The following is a 23,150-nucleotide window of genomic DNA, read 5'->3' as shown; positions in this document are numbered from 1 at the left end:
CTTTGCTTAAATGATTTGCCCGGGACAGCCAACTGGCAGTAACTAGGTCCTTCCAGCCAGGAAACTGTACCAAACAAGACACTTGTGTTATGAAGCCTACAATTAATGCACACCTTGTGGGAATGTTACCATTAGCTTCAGAAAAACAGTTAGTTGTCACCTTTCCGAAACGGAACCTAATGACTTCGGATGGTCTGGTATCTCTGAAGTAAACCTTAATCAGATCTTAATTTGGTTCAAGCCAGGAGCGTAAATCAATGGGGTGCGGCATGATTCCAGTTACACTGCCATACTTCTTGCCTAAGAATACATGGCAGTCATGCGATGAGAAAGTCCTCATCTCTTTACGTTTCCCCCCCCAAAAAAAATTGTATTGCAGCTCTTTCTCCCTCTTCCCTTACCTCAGTATTTTACCCACAATGGTCTTCCATTAACTTCTTACTTGATCCCTATACCTAAGGTTGTGAAAAAAGAGAACAGTAGGAGTTAATTAACTGTGGCATGTTGATAATTAATTATCGTAGGCTCAAACTTCTTAGAAAAGTGTGTAAAGGGAGACTGAACCATTCTTGGATGTCCCATGTGAGCCTGCTGGGTAGCTCTGCTAAATCACAAAAGCAAGAAAAAGCAGAAAGCAGAAAAGCTGGGGTTACCATTGGCTTACAGAATTTTGCTGGCCTGGACACTTTTAAAAAGAGGGAGATTGTTCAGCCTTGCAGACACTTTTGGGGGTTACCTTTTCAGCCATAGTTTATAGAACCTGTTCAAATACTGGTGCTCTTGTAACACCAAGGATTCCTGTAGCCTCGATTAGGACTAACTTCCGTCGTCCTTTTTCTCCCCTGTGTAGCCAGGTGAAGTTTAATTAATTAAAAGTAAAATACAATTTAAAATATGCAAAATAACTGAAGAAGCAGCATGATACTAAACAGAAATTAAAATTAATTTGTATTGCAATTACAAGATATTCCAAGAACATAAATGTTGTTAATCTATTGTTTTAAATTAATTCCTGGTAAACATTTTTGGTGGTGGTGGTTTTTTTTCATCTGTCAGCTGTCACAATAATTTATCTGTAAGCATTTTCTGATTACTTCAAACTGATCAAGTATTTTTAATGGCAGTACTTTTTTTGTCTACCTGAACTGTGTGAAATATCAGTGAGTCTACCTGAAGACAGATCCTTGCCTGGTCTAAGTGACTGTATTTTAAACCTCAAGGATTTTGCTCTGATATACCCACAGAGTAAAATTATTGGCTCCATCGAATTAAAATACTATTTTTTTTTCCATTAACTTTAATGAAGTCAGTATTTGTCAGATAATTCCTCTGAAGTAATTCTTAAATACATATTTGCAGAGAATCCTCCCTCCATGTTTTTTTTTCACTGAGTTTACTGAACACAGTGAAAAGGTATGTGGGGCTTCTTGTTGGTAGAAGACATTGCAGTATTGCCTAGTGCACGAAGCCTTGCAGCTTCTTCTCATCCTCTGCTGTACTCATCTATTTCAGGATCCTGTCTTGTATTAAACTTTCCTTTCATTTAAATCCTACGGTAATTCCTTGGCAATGAGTGATGTACTTTTTATTAGAATCTGAACATATGTATATCTACTTGATCATTGCTTTGCATTGGGTTACAAGAGAGTATAAATGTAGCATGGGTTTAAAAAACATACCAGAGCAACTGGCTTCTCGGTACTAAGAGGAATTGTAGAATAGTTACTAAATAACAGTAAATAAACAATAATAGCAGTGAATAACAGTAAACAAATAACCAATATTGGTGGTGTATTTTGCTCTTAGGCGAATGGCACAATCCTGGCTTTTAGGAAACCACACACTGCAATATCACCGCACCTCTTTAATGTAATCAGAAATATTAGACTATATCTAGGTAGGAGAGCAGTTCCTCACATGGAAAATGTTGAGGAGATGCCTTTACTCTGTAGGCTAATTTTAGGGAATTAGAAGCAGTAAGTAAATCAAATTTCAAATCTCCGTTTTGGGAGGATAAAGAAGGCAGATGGGAAACTGGGATTTTATTTCTGTTTGAGGGCAATTTCATCTATTTATTTGTTGGGCTTTGTGGGAAAGGAAGGGTTGGACAGTGGATACATCTTCACAGGGTATTGCTGTGTTTGTAGGACAAATACCATAGCTTTACGATGACAGCTGTTGACAAACTATTCCACACCTGTTAATTACAGGTATTACAAATGGAGAGGAATTTGAGTGTTTGTCACGAGGACAGTACAGATGTTTCGGTCCGTGCAAATCTCAGATCTTCGAGGACATGCTTGTTTCTGGGCCTGTCCTGCCGTCCTGAGGCCTCTGGGTGAGAAGCCATCCAGCTCCCCCATTCAGTTGCTGGCTGTGGACTTTGGCTGCTCCATCAGCTGGTACATCAGCGCCGGCACCCTGCGTCTAGTTCAACGTGTCTGTCACTCTGCCTCCGAAGGCACAGAGAGGAAAAGCATGGTATGGCACAATATTGGCATGATATCAGCTACCCACACTAGCTAATTAAGCAGTTTTGACTTCTCTGCCTTGAAATCAGTCCTCAAAGACAGTTTAAACCTATGCCCAAATTAGCCTTGTGTGGAAAATTGTGTGTGTCTTTTTTATGGGCACTTAAATATGCTTTAGGAACCTAACTTATTTACTGATAATTTATAAATGACATTCATCTTCTTCAACAAATAAACTAGGCAATGTTTCCTCTAAATAACTTATATTTTGGAAAACCCAAGGCATTTTGCAGAATCTTGAGTCTTAGCGTCTTTTACCAACAGAGGAGCATTAAACAAATGTTAAGTACTCTGCCTACAGCAAAAGAAATCAAACTGAGTCTTTCATTCTGAAAGCGTCTGATAGTATCTGTGTTATAAACCTGGTAGGTTCACAGTTAGCATATTGCAGTGTGTTAAACATAAAGCTGGCTTTGAGTAGCAGTTTAGTGATCCCATAACAAATGTACCTTGAGCTGTACTGCAAAAAAAATTATAATTTCTTTCTAGCACAGAATGTAGAAGCCTAGACAGATAAGAAGAGAAGACAGATGACAGAAAACTAGGCAAAAATCTATTAAAAAGTTGGTTCTTTAGACCACAATAGTTACTTTATATAAAATATATATATGTATCTGTTTGTTTACTTAAATGGGAATTGAATGGACTTTGAGAAGTCATCTGGCTCATCTCCTGCCTGTTAGGTACCATTTTATCTAGTGTATTCCTTGGCAGATGTGGGGGTTTTTTTCTCCTTTTGAATCCCTTTCTCCTTAATAATTCTAATGAAGAGTCTATAAACTTAGGCAAATCAATTCCAAAGCCTCACTATCTGTATCATGGTGCTCGTTAATAGGAATACTGTCTGAAAACGTATTTGCTGACGTTATTGCATTTGCATCCATGAAGGGTAAACACGTATTGTTTTGCTCTTTGCAATAGCCTTTTATGCATTTGAAAGCTATTAACATAACTTTTCTGGTCTTTGCTTCTTTGTATTAAATATCCCCAATTTCTGCTATCTTGCCACATTGAGTTATAGTTTCTTTGTATATAAGTGTTCTTGGTTTTCTTCCCTGCTTCCTCTCGAGAAATCTTCATGACTTTCCTGAAACGTAGTGCCCAGAACTGGCACATACTCTACTACTTTCCATTCTGCATTTGTACAGCCATGTTTTCAAGTCCAAAAATAGGACCTTGATTTTTCCTTAATGTCCTCAGCATACCATCAACGCAGTGTGGTGGGCATAGATCTGATGGGGTTTTTTTTTGAGACTTGTATACAAATTGGGTTAGCTTCTGCTTTTGTTTTTTTCTTTTATGAGGACTCTCCTGTCCTATTATGGGACAGACGGGTTCCTCTGACCATTGTGAGAGACATCAGTGCACATAGGATCAATATACAATTTGATGTGTGTGTATGGAAGCTAACTTAACACAAAGCTGCAGCCGGCTGTCCAGTGAAGTACAGAGCCTGAGGCTTCCTCTAAGATGATGTTGTGGTTTAACCACAGCCGGCAACTAAGCCCCACGCAGCTGCTCGCTTATTGCCCCCCGGTGGGACGGGGGAGAGAATCGGAAGAGTAAAAGTGAGAAAATTCATGGGTTGAGATAAAAGCAGTTTAAGAGGCAAAGCAAAAGCCACGCACGCAGGCAAAGCAAGGAATCCACTCGCCACTCCCTGTGGGCAGGCAGGTGCTCAGCCATCCCCAGGGAAGCAGGGCTGCGTCACGCGTAATGGTTTCTTGGGAAGACAGACGCCATGACTCTGAATGTCACCCCCCACCCCTTCCTTCTTCCTCATCCCAGCTTTATATACTGAGCATGATGTCATATGGTAGGGAATATGCCTTTGGTCAGTTGGGGTCAGCTGTCCCAGCTGTGTCCCCTGCCAACTTCATGTGCACGCCCAGCCTACTCACTGGTGGGGTGGGGTGAGAAGAAGAAAAGGCCTTGACTCTGTGTAAGCCCTGCTCAACAGTAATGAAAACTTCTCTGTATTATCAACACTGCCTTTAGCACATAGCCCCACGCTAGCTACTATAAAGAAACTTAACTCTATCCAGCCAAAACTGTCACAGATGAATAAAATACTCGAGGCAGTTGATTAAAAATGAGCTATACGTTTGAGATGGCAGGCAGCTTTCCCTGCCATCTGATCCAAACTGCAAACTTATCCAACCTCACTACAATTTTAATCTCTTAATTTCAATTATAAGTGGGTATGGTGTGTTCCCTGATGCTTTTGCCTTGCTGGTGTGTAGTGTTTGTTGGCATGCTTTTCTTCTTGTGTCTGGTAACGTCAACAGGCTTTTGGACCTGAATACAGGAAGACAATTAAGTGTTTGCTTAACTTCTATAGTGTTAATTTAAAACCGTCCTCTCTTAATCAGAATCCTAATTACTAAAATGGTGTGAGCTCATACCTGTATGAGAGCTTAGTCCTCTCTGTTGACCATTGAGTATATTCATGCATACATGCAACTGTAGTTACGGCGAAGACATTAGCCCACATGGTACTCAAAATCATCCAGGCTTTTGAGAATGAAGAAGCCTTCCTTTAGTAAGACAGGAGAAGCTTAACGCACAGGTTCTGTATGCAGTCTAAGCAATGGTTGTACTTAGTCACTTAAAACCCCAAAGCCTTGGCGGAAGAAACCTTTGCAGTGACAAGGCAGGACACTCAAAAGTCAGATGGTAGGATGCAGCAGTTAGATACGTTTTCATGCTTCGTTTTCCTTGTTTAATATTTAGTTTTGTGCTGCAGCTGCAGAGCACATTTTCAAGATAAGATAAAAGATCCTCTTTTTAAGTACCCCATATCCACTGAGGACTTGAGATAAGTGGTTCATACCTCTTTTAGAAATCTAGTCATAAGTGAGAGCTGTAATGTTTAAGACACTTGCAGAAATCAAATCCTTGTGCCTTTAGAGCAGAACGAGGTTCTAGCGGAGAGTCGGTTGCCTCAGCAAATAGGCCTGTTTGAATACCCCACACCTCTCACCTGGCTTCCGGTGGCCACTGTGGAGGAGTATGCATCTCCCATAGGATCCACCTCTGATGTGCCAGCCTATACAAACATCTTGGATGCTCTTGGGCATCTGAAATGGTACTACTCATCACATTCTGTTGTTGTTGTTGTTATTTTATTTCCTCTCACTGCTGTGGTACAGACCGTAGTCCTAACACCAAGCCATTTCGATATAAGGACCATCCATCTCATCTAGGAAGCAAAGGCATGCAGTTCTGTCAGTCAACGCCACCTTTATCAGCCACACCTTTGCAGTTACGCTAGCCTCCTCCACCCTGAAACAGGTAGGTTGGGTGACAGCGTTCCCAGGCCCCGGTTTGGAAGGAGTATCAGGGTGTGGCTCTGCAGCGGGTTGAAGGCGGCCTGATGCGGGCTGGTGCTGGCAGGGCAGCGCAGCCGGCGCTGGCACCGGGGCCCCGGCGGCACTGCCGACCCTGCAGGCAGCTGGAAAGCCGGCCGGCAAAACAACAAAAATACCTTTCCGGCTGGATCAGCAAACTCATCTTGCTGACTGTGTGGCTGCATGGCTGTTAGTACTGGCACGGAGTGGCCGAGGAGCGAGCGTATGAGTGTGTGTGTGTGCACGCATGTTCCGTCCTGGGTGGAGGAAAGGTGGTGCCGGTGGGGGCCAGGAGCAGGACTGTGGCTCGCAGTTTAAATGAACCAAACCGCACCCTGGGCCGGGTGACAGCGTGAGGTGATTTAAGCTTTACCTCAGAGGGGCATGGGTTGCAATTAGAAATACGTCCCGCTGACGTTGGTTGCTGTTTTGGTTGTTTCTCAAGGTCAGGTACAGGTTTTCGCTGTGCCATTGCTTTACCCGAAAGTGGAATTGCGCTATTCTACAGGAAGTATGTATAAGGAGTATATACTTGAACCCATGTCCCGCAGTATTCTTATCAGAACATAAAATCGCAAGAAAAAGGCAGAGGTTTTAATTCTTTTGGTTTTAATTCTTTTGGTCTGTGATTATTTTCATTTGATTAAAAAGCCTAGAGCAAATGACCTTCTTAATGTGTTGGCGGGGATGATAAAATTCAGGGGGCTTAGATCACGACTTCACCCTGCACTTCGCAAAGCCTAATCACAGAGAAGCAAAGTTGGGTATGGTGTTATAATTCCCTTTAGGTACAGGAATTTTATGTTTATTCCCTACCTAATAAGCCACCTTTAACAGAAAGTATGCGTAAGGTCTCTTTTAAGGTCTCTTTGTGCTTTCCGCTTTCCCACCACCCTTTTCTGCAATTTTCAGGGATTTTTTTTTTTCTTTTTTTTTTGCAGTGTGAGGGGAATGCGAGTCGAATTATCTCCAGTCACGTGGGTAGTGAAACTCTGAGCTTATGTTCATAAAACGGGGAAGATCTTGTTGCTAAGCTGGTTATGAGAAAGTAGCGTGCCCCACTGGCTAAATTTTTGGATGACTGGTAGTAGTTAATGCATCTTCCACTCGGTGGTGTTGGTTGGGTGTATGTGAAACACACTGGGCAAAGAGGACGGTCGGGGAGCTGCTGAGCGGCTCCCAGGCTTGGTCTGCCTTCTGTGCGAACGGCGGCAGGCAGCGTTACCACCTGTGTGTAACCGCAGAGGCACCGGTGTGCGGGCGCGTAAGCGATGTCGCAGTCCAGAACGACGCTGGAGGCTTTGTAGGTGTGGGAACAGGAGTTTTCTGGATTGCTGACGTTGATTCAGATGACACGTATGTCCCTGTCACCTGTTTCTAAAGTCTCTAAATCTCATCTCTGGTTTCTGTTAGATGCTTTGCCATGGATTTGGCAATTTGGCAAAAATTAAACTTTTTTTTTTTTTTGAGGGAGATGGAGACTAGTCATAGAGAGGACCTTGTTAAAACCATGGTACCTAGATGAGCTCTTTATGTCTCCTGTACAGTTACACTGTAAATCCCCTCAGCAGCTTGCCTTCTTAGGTCTGTTTCCCTCAGTTCAAACGTGCCTCTCTAGCTTCCTTTCCTATGCAAGTCTGCCATTGCACAGTCTGCCTAATGTTGAATACATACAGTTGAATGATTTAATTCTCACTCCTTTTTTTCTTTTTAGATAAGCTTAAGAGTCCTCCCCTGCAGCCTTATAACAAATATGTAGATAGGAAATTGTGCGCTTGCTCTGATGTAGCCTTTTATGTCATTCATATTGTAAAACAAGAATTTGATTTTTGGGGTTGGGAAGGAAGGAAAAAACAAACACAAATGTGTCCTGTGTTTTTTAATGAGCAGAGTTTTGCCAAGTAACAATTAGTATTCCTCAGTCTTTGTGCAAATTAGGAGCTTCTTAGGGTCCTCTAAGAAAAATGTTTTCTTCCAAGTTAGCAGATTTTCAGGCAGGTGAGCTACTTTTAGCTTTGTCTTCACTAGGTGCATTTTTGGTAGTGTTTTTCCTAATTGCTGTTCTGTTTCTCTTTGATGCTCGGACATTATCCATGTTCTTACGCTGCCCAAATCACTATTCTGATCTGTATGGAGCTTCTCTACAGTTTTGTGCTGGAGAAAAATTATGGAAGCTGAAGTAATCATTCAAAGCAAAAGCTGTTGTTCTGAAACTAAGTAAGGGAAGAGAGGAAGCGTAGTCTTGTTTTGCTAAGCCAAATTCTTTACTGAGCCTCCTTTCAAAATACAAGCATAAAGAATCCCATGGGGCTGTGGTTATTCTTGACCCATTGAGGACCATCATGCTACATGAATTGTGGTAGCTGGCCCCAAGGGTTCAAAGTTGAAACTGGTTTTTTTGTCTCTCCACACAGTGGGAATGAAAGTTTTCAGGAGAAGTATTGATCAAACTTTTTTTTCAAAGTTGCTTTTTTGCAGGAATGGATATCAGCATCTTTAGACAGAAAACACCGGAAGGTTCTAGTTCAATTTATGTGTATTTTATAGGGCTTTCCCATTACTGAGACAAAAAGGTGTTTCATGTTAACTCTGTGAAATGGCTTCTTGGCTTTTGAGGGTTTACTAATTTTACTTTGAAAGTATCTGAAAACCAATTTTTGCTCACTTCACCTCCTTCTTCAAAAGGAAAGTAAGGAAGAGTTCAGAATCTAATAGTTAGCTGATCTGAAATGAAAACAGGCCAACAGTCAAGACTTAATACTTCCTCCAGTTTGGAGATGAGGCTTTCAATATGTCTAGTTGTCATCATGTCAGAAAATCTTTTCCCTCTAGCCTTATTGGAAATTCCAATCCTCTTAATCCCATATTACACATAATCTTTAAAAAGTCTACCATTTAGCCAAGACATAGGAAAAAATCTAGAAATCCTTGTTCATGGCTGCAGAATGTTGTTTGTATCTGTGGTCTAAATCCCTCCTAAATGAGTGAGTTGTGTGTATGACCACTCACTAAGAACCAGAGCAAGCCTATGGTTCAGAGCATTTTCCTTGGCATGATCTTATTTGGTCTAATCAACTACAATGGGCCTTAGCAAGTGGTGCAGACAGCATTCGGTTGCTGAGCCAACTGAACGGTTGATAGGGTGGTATATACACGTTGAAACTACTTGTAATGGTTCTCCTGGCACCAACACAAAGCTGTGTTAATGCTAAGAGAGCCATTACAAGTAGTTTGCCAAACCCTTCCGCTGATCGATCTCCCTTGCTGCTTCATTCGGCGAGATATATAAAAAGGCTTGAAACAGCACTAAGTGGTAGGATTGGTAAAATGGTGCAAACTGTAATGCACAACATGTTCTCTGACTACTGTGTAATAAGAGGGGGGGGAAAAAAACCAAACCCTGAATGAGCAAGCTTTCTGATCACTTGTTCTTCCTCCTCACAATCAGTCTTGCATTTACTGGTCACATATGGAAATGATAGCTAGTATCTAGTCATTACAAAAGAGAAGCTGTCTTGGCCACTTGGACAATTCATTACTCTCAATCATATCAAGCACTGACATGGAATGGAGTCTTGCTATCTTTGTCCGTCTCTGTAGCAACGTGAGGTCATCAAAGATTACCAGAAGTGTCATCTCTCTCTTCTAGATTCAAGGAAGTGCTGCCTAAGTTAGAGCTGGGGAAGAGGCCTTGAGTAGACCTGGAAGAGAAATGGAGCTTGCCATCTCACACTGAAATTTATAGCTAGATGTTGGCGAAGTCTTTCCAAAATACCTCCCTGACCTTTCTGAGAATAGCTTTCTGACACAGCCAAAGAGAAGAATCTTTAGATTTCCTTTTACTTATTGTCTACTTCTACTGAGCTTGAAAGTGTGAGTAATGGAAAAATATTCAAACCTTAGCTGTGGTGACACAGTGTGAATGGCTTATGGCCAAACACTGTAAAAAAACAAGGTCACATTAAGTTAATAGCGAGCCTGTAGGTGCTGTTTATCTTCTGTTATGTTTATGTAAAGAGGGTCCCCAGTTACTGTCAGCCAAAAAAAAAATCCCTAAGCCAGTTAAGTCCCAAAATTGGAATCCTTCCCCTCTATGATGCTGCAAAATGATAAATGCAGCAGAGGTTACAAGGGTAGAAATGATCCTGAAATTGCCTACAGAAGGGGAGCTCTGGCACTTTTCTGTGGGTTTATGAGCAGAAGAGGTTGGTGACTGCCTCTGTAGGCTTCCTCCCTTCTTCTTCTTCTGTCATACGGGAAGATCTTCCCTGTCTTTATCAAGAAATGTGTGAACTCATTCTACTCCACAGTGCACCTATATGATGTGTGATTCCTTGTCACTTTTCTTTCTGGGTATTAAAACTGGACCTGCCCACCTGACTCAGGAGGCTGAAGTTTTCAGTCCGAGTCGGTTCATCTGTTTATCACGCATCACTCCATTTCCCAAGTCCTGTGTTTGACTGACAGCTCAGCTCTGAGACTCTGTTCAGCTCCACAGTTTCAATCATTGTCAAAACTGCTGAATGCAGGTCTCGCCTAGTGAGAAGTTACTTCTTTAACTCCCTTTGCTAGCTTTGCCTCTGATTTACTAGTCCAGTGGCACACTACTGAATCTCCTTTCATTCTGTGAAGGGAGTCTGAAGAAACCAGCTTGTGTGTGTTTTTAATTACATGTTTGTTCAGCCCTCTGAGGATGTCAGGAGCTGTGAACAGTAAATGCCAAGTGATTGCCAGGAAGAAAGCTGCTGAGTGCAGTGCATCATAGACAGAGCCCTTCTGTGTAACGGCCACTGCCTTGCCATGCACGTACTGACGATATCTGATTTTGATTATAGTCTCTCCTCTGATGATAGTGCTGTCTCGGGTTCTCCTGGAGACAAAGTCTTGGTCAAGTGAAAACATAAGCAATGGTGTAGTCAAGGACAAAGTCAGTCTCCCCCGGATTCCTCTCTATTGACTCTTCTTTCTTCCTCATTTGGAGGGAACCGAAAGGCTAACGATCCTCCTTTAAATGAGCATAACTTGCTGTATTATGTTAGTCTAGACAAAGGAAATTAAATTAATTAGCAGAAAGACTGCAAATGTGCTGTGTAGGAGGACCTGTCATTAGAGTACCTCATCCAGGCTCCTGTGGCTTGGTGTGTATTCAGAATGATAGCTCTGGTCTTCCTCTCAGCAGAAGAGAAATAGAATAATACTAGGCTTCAATTAGAGACAGAACTATAATTCAGTCATGGGCAAGGAGAGGGGGAGGTGAGTAGGAAGACGGCTGCTCTGCAAAGCCTAAGTCATAAAACATAAAATCCCAGTTTATGCATGGCAACAGATCCTTCTATGATTGAATTACAGCCTTCGTACTCAATAATGGGCCAAGTCTGTAAACCAGAATACAGACAGAACAAATATTTACATTCTTTGGGCAATGACGGAGGGAGAATGACTGAGCAGAGCATGAATCAAAGCCACAAGAACATAGATGTGGGACAGCCACGTGTTGCCATCAGTGTGAAGTGGGAGGGGTGGAGTAAGTTTCCAGTATTTGGATGTAAAATTTCCTATAGGACAGGTCATCCTACAGCATTTCACTAAAAATTCGTCTTATAGTTGTGACACACACTGCCAATAACAGCGAGTGAACTGTAGTTTGTCCATTCATTCTGCGTGCCATAGGTTTTCCAGTGTATCTAGAAGGTGATATCAAAATGTTTAGGTATTTAGCAATGTTTATGTTGACATTGCATATCTAACCATGATTTTATTTGTATTCCTGTATTTGTAGCAACTGGTAAGTTCTGTACTTTTGACAGTTGTTGAGCATCAGCTGCTGTGATTTATTTTGGTCCAGCTGACACCTATGACAGTCATAAACATTACTAAGAATTTGGAAATATCAATAGACATGTAGAGAAATAAATTAAAATTCCTTTTGTTATCTTACAAAATAGCTTGGAAAAAAAGGGTCAGAATAGTTCCAAACTGAAGAACTTGCATCGAGACATCAACTGATGCATGTACTAGGGCAACCAAGAAGCTCTATAACTCTGAAGGTTTTGAACTCCAAGCGTCATCTTTGTTTATAGGCTTTCAAATGCATGTACGCACACAAACAGCCATCGGAGCATGCGGTTGCTGTGCTTGTCAGCCCTCACAGGTTTGAATTGCATTTCAGTTGCATACCTGAATTTTCTCATATGAGACCTTGTGCGAACAGGCTGCCTTTCAGAGCAAAGCCCACAACTGAGTTAAACGTTTGAAACAAAAGTAATTAAATGGGGATTCTGATGGACCATTAGTTAATCCACAAAAAGTAGGCAAAAGTAAGCCAGGCAGAACCCTGTTTTCTTAGGGAAAGAAGAAAACATCTTGTAACTCTCCAAGTTACAAGTTTGTGAACAAAAGGGGATATAAAATATTACAGGCTCAACCCAAGGGTAATACCATGTGTGGTGTGCAGCAGTGACGCGTTACTGCCTGGCTTCTGTCTACACGTAGTGCAAATAAGTTTTTCGTAGCTGTTGGGCCAGCTTACACTCTGAGCAGGAGAATGTATTCAAGACTTTGAGGTGACCCACTGTTGTTTCAAGGTGTCTTGTATTACACGTGAACGTTAGAGCTCGTGAACTCTGATTTTCTATGGATGTGTTTGGTGTGCCAGTCCACCACAGTAACCCTGAATGTCCTCTTTACTACTCACGCCTCCTGTGGTACCAAACTGTGATATCCTTGACTTGTCCCCCCTTCGCTGAAATACTTTTCATGCCTTCCTGCATACCCTAGGACAAAACACACTTAGTGTAATGCAACAGGCGTTTGAAAACTGCCTTGCTGTCCAACTTGTTTGAAATTCGGTCAGCGGATTAGAAAATGTAATTGTGAGGAACTGTCAGATGTGTAATTGCATGTTGCCTATTAACCAAAGAAAAGGCGAAAAAGGATGAGAGGATTCCCTAGATCTAGCCTCACTGAAGAGAAAAATGCTTTTCTGTGAAACTAATCATTCTGGTAAGGCACTTAATTATGTTTGCATGGCATAGACCTGGTTGTGGTCTTAATGGGCTTAATACTTATTTTATTTGCTCATTAGCATAGGTCTTCCACACTCTGTCCCGAGAACTGCTCTAAGTTTTAGTCAGGCAGGCAAATGTAAGCAGGGATAAATGTAAATGAATAAGTCTTGAAGCAATAAATCTGTGCCATTTTTAGGACAACTTTCTTAAAATACAGCTGCAATGGTTCTTGCAGGTGGCATATTGGAAAATAGTGGGATATATAGCTGAAATTTTGTGTGTATGGGAATTTGCATACTACCTAATAGAAAGGCTAGCCTGTAGGGTATTGAGATAAGAGCAATTCTTATTTGAACCGTCTGTGTTTCAGCTCTATAAATAGGATATGGGCTTACAAAAAATCATAATGTAAACATTACACCATAAATAACATTTTAGATTTTTCAAACAGGAACAGGACTACTTAAAAGTCATAATGTAGCAACTGAGGATAGCATTTTGAATAGAGAGCCTGAAAGAATACAGGTATCTGAATTTACCAGAAAATCTGGGAAATATAAATGTTACTTCTCTGTTGATTAATCTAGTGTTTCTCATATAGAAGTTTACATGCCACCTATTGATTTTTAGAAGTAATTGTATTTTTCTGACCATTAAGAGAAGCAAACAGAAATTCTTTTGAGCACTTCTATGATGCTTTAATGTACAGGCCTCAGTTTTCTTCTAGAACAGATCTGATCCAAACGCCCTCTTCTGGGAAAGGTGCAAGCATAGCAATGCACACATGTTGAAGACTAGTTGTTTTCTCCCTTATTGTGAGCTAGGAAATGAGTTGCGTGCTCTGGAAGTAGTGCATTGTTTGAAGCTGCAAAGCAATAAAGCTCCTAAGTCCATCTCTGTTCTATCAAAAACCAGGGAAACTATATTGGAAATTTTCATGCTGAACCATTTTCATGTACAAAAGTATAACGTTTCTAAAGAACAGCTTGCCTAAGTGTAACAAATCTGGACTGATCAGCAAAAAGAAGAGCTTTGGTGCCATGTGGTGCGATTGAAAGGCATTGGAAACGGTCCATTCTCAGTTAATTTTTGACCTCCAGTAACTCACTTCCCCTCTGTGCTCAGTTCTGGTCCCACCATATGTTGCTCACCAAGCTAGTCTACAAACATTCTGAAGTTGTGTCGCTTAGTCAGGCACTGGTCTTGGATGAGATTTCTATGTTCTGTTGTAATGCAAACAACAAAAATATAATGGAGACTACTCATTGCAAAATAGTCTTTTGTCATATTGATTCTCCAGTGAGGAAGCAATGAAATGAGCTATTGTATTTAAATGTTGAACTTTCCCCATTCTTGTGTTGACTGTCCTCCTTTCCAACAGGCTGAGGGATGATCACAAATGAAGACATTTGCTCAAGCCACCGCTTCCCTTCTGATTTAGTTTTTAGTTTCCCAAGGGCAGAAGTCTGCTGTTTTCTCCTGAATGAAACACAGCCAAATGGGAGTGTACCAGCTGCCTTCTGTACAGAAGAATAAAGTTAAGTGTAGGCTATTATTGCTTGCTGGGCAAAATATTCATGTGCAAACAAAACTGACTTGTCTATTTGGGGCTCTTTATCTCGTGCTGAAAAGCTGAGGAACACTGAGAAGGAGAACAGGAACAAGTATATTTTCAACATGGTTCACTCTTGCAAAGAGACATTTTTTAGATTCATAAGAGAAATAACTTTCAGTCCTTTCCAAAAAACTATTCTCCTTGCATCCAAGGAGTTTTATTTATCCCTCCCCCCTGATTGTAACATTCTTCAAAACCAGGTTGAGAGAAAGAAAATCAACCTCATGGACAGCAAGCAGAAATCTGGTTTTATTTTGTGGGTTTTTCCCTCCTCCCACTCCCCCTTTTTTCCCCAGTGTTGCATGTGCTGCCAGTACTGATGACTACCCAGACACTTCTGAGTAGGACATCTCACTCTCTTTGGGACAATTCACATGTGCTCACCAGGCAGACATTTGTCTGTGGTTGGGTCTAAAACCACAAGTTCCTGAAGTTGAAATTGCAACAAAATTTAGGAGTTTTAATCATAACAATATTCAAAAAAACCTTTGTCCAGTTACCTGGACAAAGTACTCAATCTGAGCTCAATTCTGTGTATTCACGGTCCCCTAAAAATGGCGTTGCTGCATTACCAGAGCTACTATAGGATGACTTAGCTTTTACATTTCTTGCAGCTTTCTTCCTCCTCTTTATTTTACTTTTCCTATGTTAAAATGAAAAATGCTGACACAGCTATGGAATCCAATCTTTGTTACTGATACATACAGTGTGGTATGAAGTTGATAGTGTCTTGCTTCAGTAGATTACCTGGCTAACATTTAGCCTTAAAAAAAACAAAACTTGGAGCATGGTTCCCTTCACTATTTTTTTCTAGTTGGGTGATTGCCTTAGTAATTACATGTGTTATATGTGTATGTGATCTTTTGGAAGCATTGGTATTTATCATGGATGTAAGTGTTAGTGAATGTATCTCAAAGAAGAATACCAGGGCTGGCTTCACTAAAATTTCCTTCCCCGCTCCTTCCAGTTTTCTGGGAGTCTAGTTCATGTCTTGGATATAATAGATAAAAACTGATATCTCAGCTAAGGAAATCTTCAGTGACTCTCCTCACAAACTCTTTGTCCTGGCTTTAAGAAATTAGGAACTTCTCTCAATTCCTCCAATACTATTTAGAAAAACAAAGTGAAGCACAGGTTTAGAAGCTATGCAAGATAAGAAGGATTCAGCCTGTGGAGAGCCTAATACTATAGATCAGTAATACAATATTTAAATCGATATACTTCCTGGCAGGATGTCAGTGCAAAGAGGAGCATTGGAGTAATGTGATCTCTTAACTCTGATGAACTGAGCAGCTGCATTCAAACCTGTTTCAAATGAGCTTGTCTGAAGTTCCTGACAGAAAGAATGGTTCCATGGTTATAAACATGAATTTCTGGAGGCAGTAAAGGTAGATAAGAAAGACACAGGACAAAATATGAAGGAAAAACGCATCATTCGAGCAGGTTGGGTTTAGTGTCAAGGGTGAGTTTACCCTCAAGTTTTCTTCATAATTGCTCCTGTCCTAAAAATAACATACCTGACACATTACACATTGCTGAATATGATGGGAGTAATTGGTTGAGTCCTTGATTCCTCTTACATTGTTGTGCACGGACCAGGAATTCTTTCAAACTCCCAGCCTTTTCAGGGAAAATTAAAGATAAAACTCTTGGTTGTAGAAAATTTATAGTGAGAGCTGAAGTTAATGTGAAGCAACATCCTCTGAGTTGCTTTCAACTAGTTTTCTCTTAGCATAGACTGTCCCCACCAGTGTCTTTGTCCCATGCATTTTGGTTTTGTCTATGATGTACTTTACTTGTGAATATTTTAAATTCAGTGTCTTCAGGAACTGTTTTGACAAGGAGAACTTCTAAGTTCTGGCATTATGGGAGGAAATGCTCTCTTCTCCCGAGGAATGCAGGCTGGCATCCGTGAAACCCAGCCCCACCTTCCCGTTTCTAAAACAGAACAAGAGCCTGAACAGGACAGTATGGTTCCTGCGGTGTCCAGCCTGCAGGCAAAGCCTTCCTTTTTACTTCACAGCTTTGTGGTGTTCCCCATGGGCTTGCTTGGGCCTCTGGGGGAGAGGTGTTGGTGCAAGGGAGAGAGAAGGATGCATCTCCTTGGTGGGAGGGAGGGAAGGATGGAGAGGAGGAAGGATCTCCATCCAAGCCAGCCAGCAAGGGTACAAGATGTTTATTAAGTCTGAAAGAAATGTTTTCTCCCTCTACCACCTACTGCTAGGGCGGTGATGCAATGAAATAGCTTTCTCTCAAATCACTATAGAAGGTTCTTAGAGGGCAAGAATGGAAAAACTTCTGACTGTAATAGCATTAATTATTGGGTTTTTTTATAAATTTTATAAAACAATTATTCCCTTTGGTGTTGTGTGCAGTGGTTTTAAAAAGTCATGCTTAATACATCCTAGTACATGGTAACTCGTATGTACTATTAAAATGCAGTGATTTTGTATTTGAATAACACATTCGAGCTGCAGTGCTGGGTTTTCTGAAATTTTTAGGTTTGTTCTCCCCTATCTCCTACATGTTTTGTTGTTGTGGCTGGCCTCAGTCTTGGCAATTTAATCATGAGAATCTATTAATGATGGAATGATTTACTAAGAGGCCCATGGCTCTGCAAAAAGAAGGCTATAGTACAGTGTTCAGTTATTACTGATGTTATTGAGACACAGGAGCAATAGTTTCCAAAGGATACTTAAAAGGGAGAAGTTAACACCAAATGACTCCCTTGCACAAAGATGCCTGATTTGTATAATCTTTATTTGAACATTGTACCATTAGAATCATGCCTAGCCATTAATAAATTAAATAAATAGCATTTTTGGCTTCCTGATAGAGAATCTGATATTTCCTGGCTTCCCACATCTGTTGCTAAAGCCAAGTTTTAGTTCTTTGAAAAGTTATTGCCTGGCTTGTCTTCAAGGAACACTTCTTGTGTCCCATCCTAAATGCTGAGAACTGACCATGTACACCATGTTCTTACATTAACATACATACAGCTGGTTTATACAGATTCTTTTTGACTAGGTCTAATATGAAAGTAAACAGGGAGTAGAAAACTTGTTGGTAACGGGGATTCCCACAATCAGCTGAATAGCGGATCTTAAAGGAGAGCTCTTGTGTCTCTGAAGTTTTCAGGATGGAAACTGTAAAAGAGCGATGCAGGTGGTTAAATGTGACCATGTATGTGCCATGCCACAGAACCATACCTGATTTAATCTGGCCTGTAATTCCTGACACTTGCCGGTAGTCAAAGAGAAACCGTTTTCCAAGGCAAACTCTTCAGCTGTTAAGTAAATTGAAACTTTTAAAAAAATAAAGTATCTCCGAATTTTTTTATCATCTTCCCAGTCATTGGCTCTTACGGTGCTTTTGATGGGTGTAGGATAGGTTTATAGTACTAAATCTTCCATATGTATTTACAGGCGGAATTTGTCCTGTGAATAAGCGAAACAGGTGGGCGCTCATGTTCCATGGTAAGACAGGTTTTGCAAATTATGTTTTTTAAACCACTGGCTGTGGCGTTTTTTCTGAAACCCTCCCAAGAAGGCCTGGTGAAGAGGAGATGATTGCGGGTCGTGTCTGTGTCAGAGAGTTGGATGCTTCCAGGCATGCCGATAACGCCGAGTGCCTTGTAGGTGTTGCATGCTAAACCAAACAAATGGGTCTTACACCAGCTGATTTCCTGAGCGGCTAAAATATCACAGCGATCTTCCAGTTACATCTGTCCACCCGCAACCCTGAAGTAGACTGATCTACGGAACAGGAATTCCTAGTCAGAAACTGCATCCTGAGCCTAGAAACTGCGGTCATGCCTTTGAAAAGCAGAGGAGATGGTGGGGCGGGCAGTCAGCACAGACGGGCACTGCTGTCACCTCCTGCCCCGTCTTTCAGACCGTAGCACCCACTTCTGCGTTGGGGGACATCTCCAGAAATGATGCACTTGAATTCTGAGGTCAAATCTAATACTCTTAATAGTCCCAGAGAAGCGTCCTAACCATAAAGCTGTAGGCCATTTTGGGGATTACGCGGCTGCCCGTCCTGCTCCGGAGCTGCATCGCTTTCAAGAGCGCGCGAGTTCCGGGCCGGAAGGTCAGCGTGCAAGAGGGAGCCTGCCTCGGCAGGTGTGTTACGCAGTAACTGGGTGCAAAGAAGAAATAAAGGTAAGGGCAGACACAGGGGTCATGGGTCTTCCCCTCCTAGCCGAGTGCCCTGACCTCTCTAGATTACGGAGGTGGATCTTGGTGTTCTTGCCTCCTTGGCCAAGGATTTTTTACACTCCTGGGTACTTGATAGCCCAGCTCCGGCACGACGGGTTTGATGAGTTTATGAACTCATACTTGATACCGATTTCCTTATCTCAAAGAGACAAAAGCGTGTGAGATGTAAATGCAGCTAGGCCTTGTTTGGTGTCTAGTCTGAGGTTGTTTTCTGTACCAGCTCACGTGCTGGGAAGGAGGAGTGGGGGGAACGGGCGGCAGCTGGCAAGGATGCCTGAAGGAGCTGAAAGCTGTATCACACGGGAGCTTCCACTGGCTCTGCCATGGGGACCCCCCGTGCAGCGGGAGCGGTGGGCCCAGGCTGGCGTCCGGGCGAGTTTGAGAGGCGTTGGCCTCCTGAGGCAGCTCTCGCTTGCTTGGTCTCAGCCACATGCTGCTCAGTTCTGTGACATCTAAGTAAGTAGGATGGAGCTGCCCTGTTCTTGCCAGATGCCAGGTTCTTCTCCAGGACGTTTTGTGTTTCTTCTCATCCCTCTCTGTCTGCAGACAGACAGCATTCACCGTGTTGCTTTGTATTCGGGACGAGTTTAGCAAAATGATCTCTGAGAATACTGAGGTTTCTCTTCTCTTTGCTTGTGGGTACCGAAAATATATGTAGTCCTTGGCATGTTGCTGGCACCAGCTGACCTTGGTTGCACCCTTGCTTGCTTGAATAGGAGGTTTGTGTGGCAGGGCTTAGAGAGGGGTGATTTGCAGGCTAGTAAGGGGCAACCCTGTGATTAGAAATTCCGCGATCTGACAGGATGCACATTTGACCTGCTAGTGTAAAACAGATTATTACTCTATTATGTAAACATTTCAAGGTTCAGGTTTGATAAGGATCAATGGCAGAAATAGATGGTGTGTTCCTTCCTACCTGTCTGTAGAAGTACTTGCTAACATGTACTGCAATGTTTGGTTTATAACCTTACAATAGTGGCTTTGATTAGTAATGCTTTATTAAACATAGACTTACTGAATAAATCCTACTTACTCTGTTGAGTGGCTCTTCATGCCCACATAAAACTATTTCAGTAATTAGAAAGCTACTGTAATATTTCTCTATATTGTAGACTTTGAGTTGTTTGTTAGCTCTCTGTCAGCTTTCCTGAATTCCTGCATAGGATTTCTGCTTGACCCCATCCCTGACATGAGAGGGAACTGGTTTCAACTTGCATTTTGTGATGATAAGGACGGGTGTGGTAAGACAGGGTTTCCCAAAGAAAAGAGAAAGGTGTAGGGGAAGGAGCGCTTCCCTCCTTCTGATATGGCTTTGGACCTGTACCATCGTCTTACCCATCTGGATCAGAGAAATTAAACTGGAAGGCAATATCCCTGCTAGTAGTGACCAAACTCCTTCCCCAAAGGACTGTAGAGTTATCACAATTGCTTTGTGGGCTTGTGTTTAGAGAGAAGAGTAGAAGAGGAGTGTTGGCATAAGGCATCTTGTGGAGAGCTCACCTCTGTCTTTTTCTAGATGTAGGCTTCTAGAAAGACTCCCAGGTTTTTTCCTCCCCTTTCTATATAAAATGCAAAGCAGTGGGGATCAGTTGTTTTATCTACTACTGAAATGCAGCCATCAGAGCAGAATAACATGAGAACAGTTTGAAAGGAAGCGTGGAACACTATATTCAACTGCAACTAATTACCTGATTAGGTTTTGGCCTGGCTGTGTGGGTTGACATCCAATGGTCTTGGCGACAATACCTATGAGCAAAGCCAAGTCTAGTCTTGCTTCATTTAAAGACTCTGGACAAAACTTCTGGACTTGTGTGCTGAATGCTAAGCAGTGTGAAAATAGGCCACTGATTTAAAGTACCCATGGCTACAGTGGGTGTCAGTGGGCAGCTGGCTGGGTTACAGATGAATGAGCTTGTTTGGATTTTAGAAATACTGGTTTCCATGTAAAAACTGGTTCTGTTTCAAGCATGCAGTCTGCTGAAATTTAACTCTGCATCAGAACATCCTCCGTTCACAGCTACAGGGTTATAACTTTCCTTTCCTTCAGCACTTCAGACTTCTCCCATTAGAAATTCAGTCAAAGTCTGACACTGAGATCTCGTAAACTTAGAAAATCGTCGAAAGGGATGTTATCTCACCCAGTCTGCTACAGTAATTCCTTCTCTTTGTCTCCATAGGGGTTACATACGTAAGGTCTGCTTTGTTAGGTGAGTATTTGTTACTGCTGCTGTCATCTTCTCTTGCACCTTTGCTGCAAACACTTTTTTGATCTATTGGTGTCTTTGTTTGGAAAATAGCATGTTTTCCTGTTAGGAGTACCTATGCAACAACTCAAGTGTCTGTAGTGTTAGCCATATCTATATTTACTGGTGTGATGGCATTTTTTTTGTATTGGCATCACTGTAAAGGAAAAAAAAATCATTAATTGGAAGGATTTGAAGCTTTACGGGGAAGAGAGGGATGAGTTTTTCGTCTGTATGCTATTATAAAATACAGTCAATTAGGAACAAAAGTGAGCAGAGCACTTTCAGAAAGACTTGAAGTGTCCTTGCCTCCCAACGGGAAGCTTCTGGGATGCACTCACTTCTGGCACCCTAGAGAGCCTCTGTTCTCCCTTTCCAGGGAGAACGATGTGAAATGAAGTGTCAAATGAGTTGTGGCAGTTCACTGGTGAGCATTGACTGTATGAGGAAATTTAGTACGTCTATTCTGATATCCTGGAAGTGCATCGAGACACATTACTAAACTGAATTGGACATGTGGTTGATGAAAATCCAAGCGCTGGTAAGAGATGCTCCACAGAACAAGAAATCCTAATAGACAACCATAGGAAAAAATACTTTTGCCAACTGGATGACTATTTTAACTTAGAAACTGGCTTATTCTCTACCCTATTCCTTAACATCTAAAATAAATATTGAATTCTCTCCTGTTTACAAACCTTCTTAAACCATTTGCCTAAGAGGCGTTTGCAGTAATGAAGTTCTCAAAGTTGTGTTTAAGCATTTCCTCTTTCTGCAAGAATAAATCCATCAAGTTTTCAGCCTCCCACAAAGACAACAAATGCAAGCCTGTAAGTGCCATAAAAGCCCCAAGAAACTTCAGAAGCAATTTAAAATAGTAAAAATATGCTTTTTGACACCTCTCGCTACTTCTGTGTGGAATGAGGCTGGGAAGGGACTCGGGGGCTGGAAAGGCAGATGGGAGTTCACCTTGTGTAACCTGGTATTCCCTTCCTCTCGCCCCCACCATCCCCAAATCAGCTGTCACACTATTGGCAGGAGTCTCCTGAGCTGGCGAAGCCAGGAATTTGCCCAGCTGTTTGGCCCAGGATTTCACAGAGGAGGAGGAAACCTTTCTGGCTGAAGCTTCTGTAAAATCACTGCTTCAGCGATCAAAGCAGCAGGGTCCCTATGGGGGAAAAAAGAGTAGTTGGAGAGCTTGGGGTGGGGGTAGGGGAAAGTGATGTGACTTTCCACAGGGCTTGGCCTCTTCGTGATAAATAATCACCCTAGAGTCGAGCTAATCTCCGAGGAAAAGTGGTGGGATTACAAAGGCTGTAAGATCTCCACTTCTTCTAAAAGCATGCTTAAAGTTCAACTCCGTTACAGTTCTGTGGTTTGAAAATGTGTCTTTCCTAACAGCTACTTGTGTTGCCGTTGCAGGATGATTTGGAAATTTGCCTTGTCCGTTTTTCTGATGGCAGCGCTGGTTCGAGTAACAGACACCAGGAAGAACCGTCCTGCCGGCGCCATTCCCTCCCCGTACAAAGACAGCAGCAGCAACCACTCGGAGCGGAGGCAGCAGCTGAATAAGGAGGTGCTGGCCTCCAGCCAGGAGGCCCTCGTGGTCACCGAAAGGAAGTACCTCAAGAGCGACTGGTGCAAGACACAGCCCCTGCGGCAGACTGTCAGTGAGGAGGGCTGCGTAAGCCGCACCATCATCAACCGCTTTTGCTATGGGCAGTGCAACTCCTTCTACATACCGCGGCACGTGAAAAAGGAGGAGGAGTCCTTCCAGTCCTGTGCTTTCTGCAAGCCGCACAAGGTCACCTCTTCGACTGTGCAGCTGGAGTGCCCTGAGCTGGACCCACCTTTCCGACTCAAGAAAATTCAGAAGGTCAAGCAGTGCCGGTGCATGTCTGTGAATCTTAACAACTCAGGCAAACTGTGAGAGCAGGCATGTAGCTTCTGCTTGGTGTTGCCCCCATCAGATTTACTGCTGCCTCTCCTCTCCCACTGAGCAGACTGTCCATTTTGTTGGTTTGTTTCTTCTTTTCCCTTTTTATTTGTGTTTTATATTCTTTCAGGAGGCATCTCTCCAGCAAGGAAAGGCTCCTTGTCGCTTGCCTACTGGAATAACGCTTTTTACTGGGCTGTGTTAGGCATATCACCATAAAGTTTCATTGTATTTCCGATATCATCTGG

The 23,150-nt window shown here is 42.2% G+C and overlaps 1 protein-coding gene across 1 annotated transcript in view; it reads left to right on the top strand.

Moving 5' to 3' along the window:
• Window positions 1–23,150, top strand: part of GREM2 (gremlin 2, DAN family BMP antagonist) — a 37,627-nt gene extending 14,477 nt beyond the window's left edge. The window contains exon 2 of the mRNA XM_081997284.1: window positions 22,389–23,150. Within this exon, the coding sequence (XP_081853410.1) occupies window positions 22,390–22,896 (507 nt within the window). The 5' untranslated portion in view covers window position 22,389 and the 3' untranslated portion in view covers window positions 22,897–23,150. The remainder of the gene's footprint in view (window positions 1–22,388) is intronic.

The sequence above is a fragment of the Phaethon aethereus genome, assembly GCF_964289735.1.
Source record: "Phaethon aethereus genome assembly, chromosome: 3".
Lineage (NCBI taxonomy): Eukaryota > Metazoa > Chordata > Aves > Phaethontiformes > Phaethontidae > Phaethon > Phaethon aethereus.
Note: the sequence above shows the minus strand (reverse complement) of the source record. Positions and strands in the feature narration are given on the sequence as shown.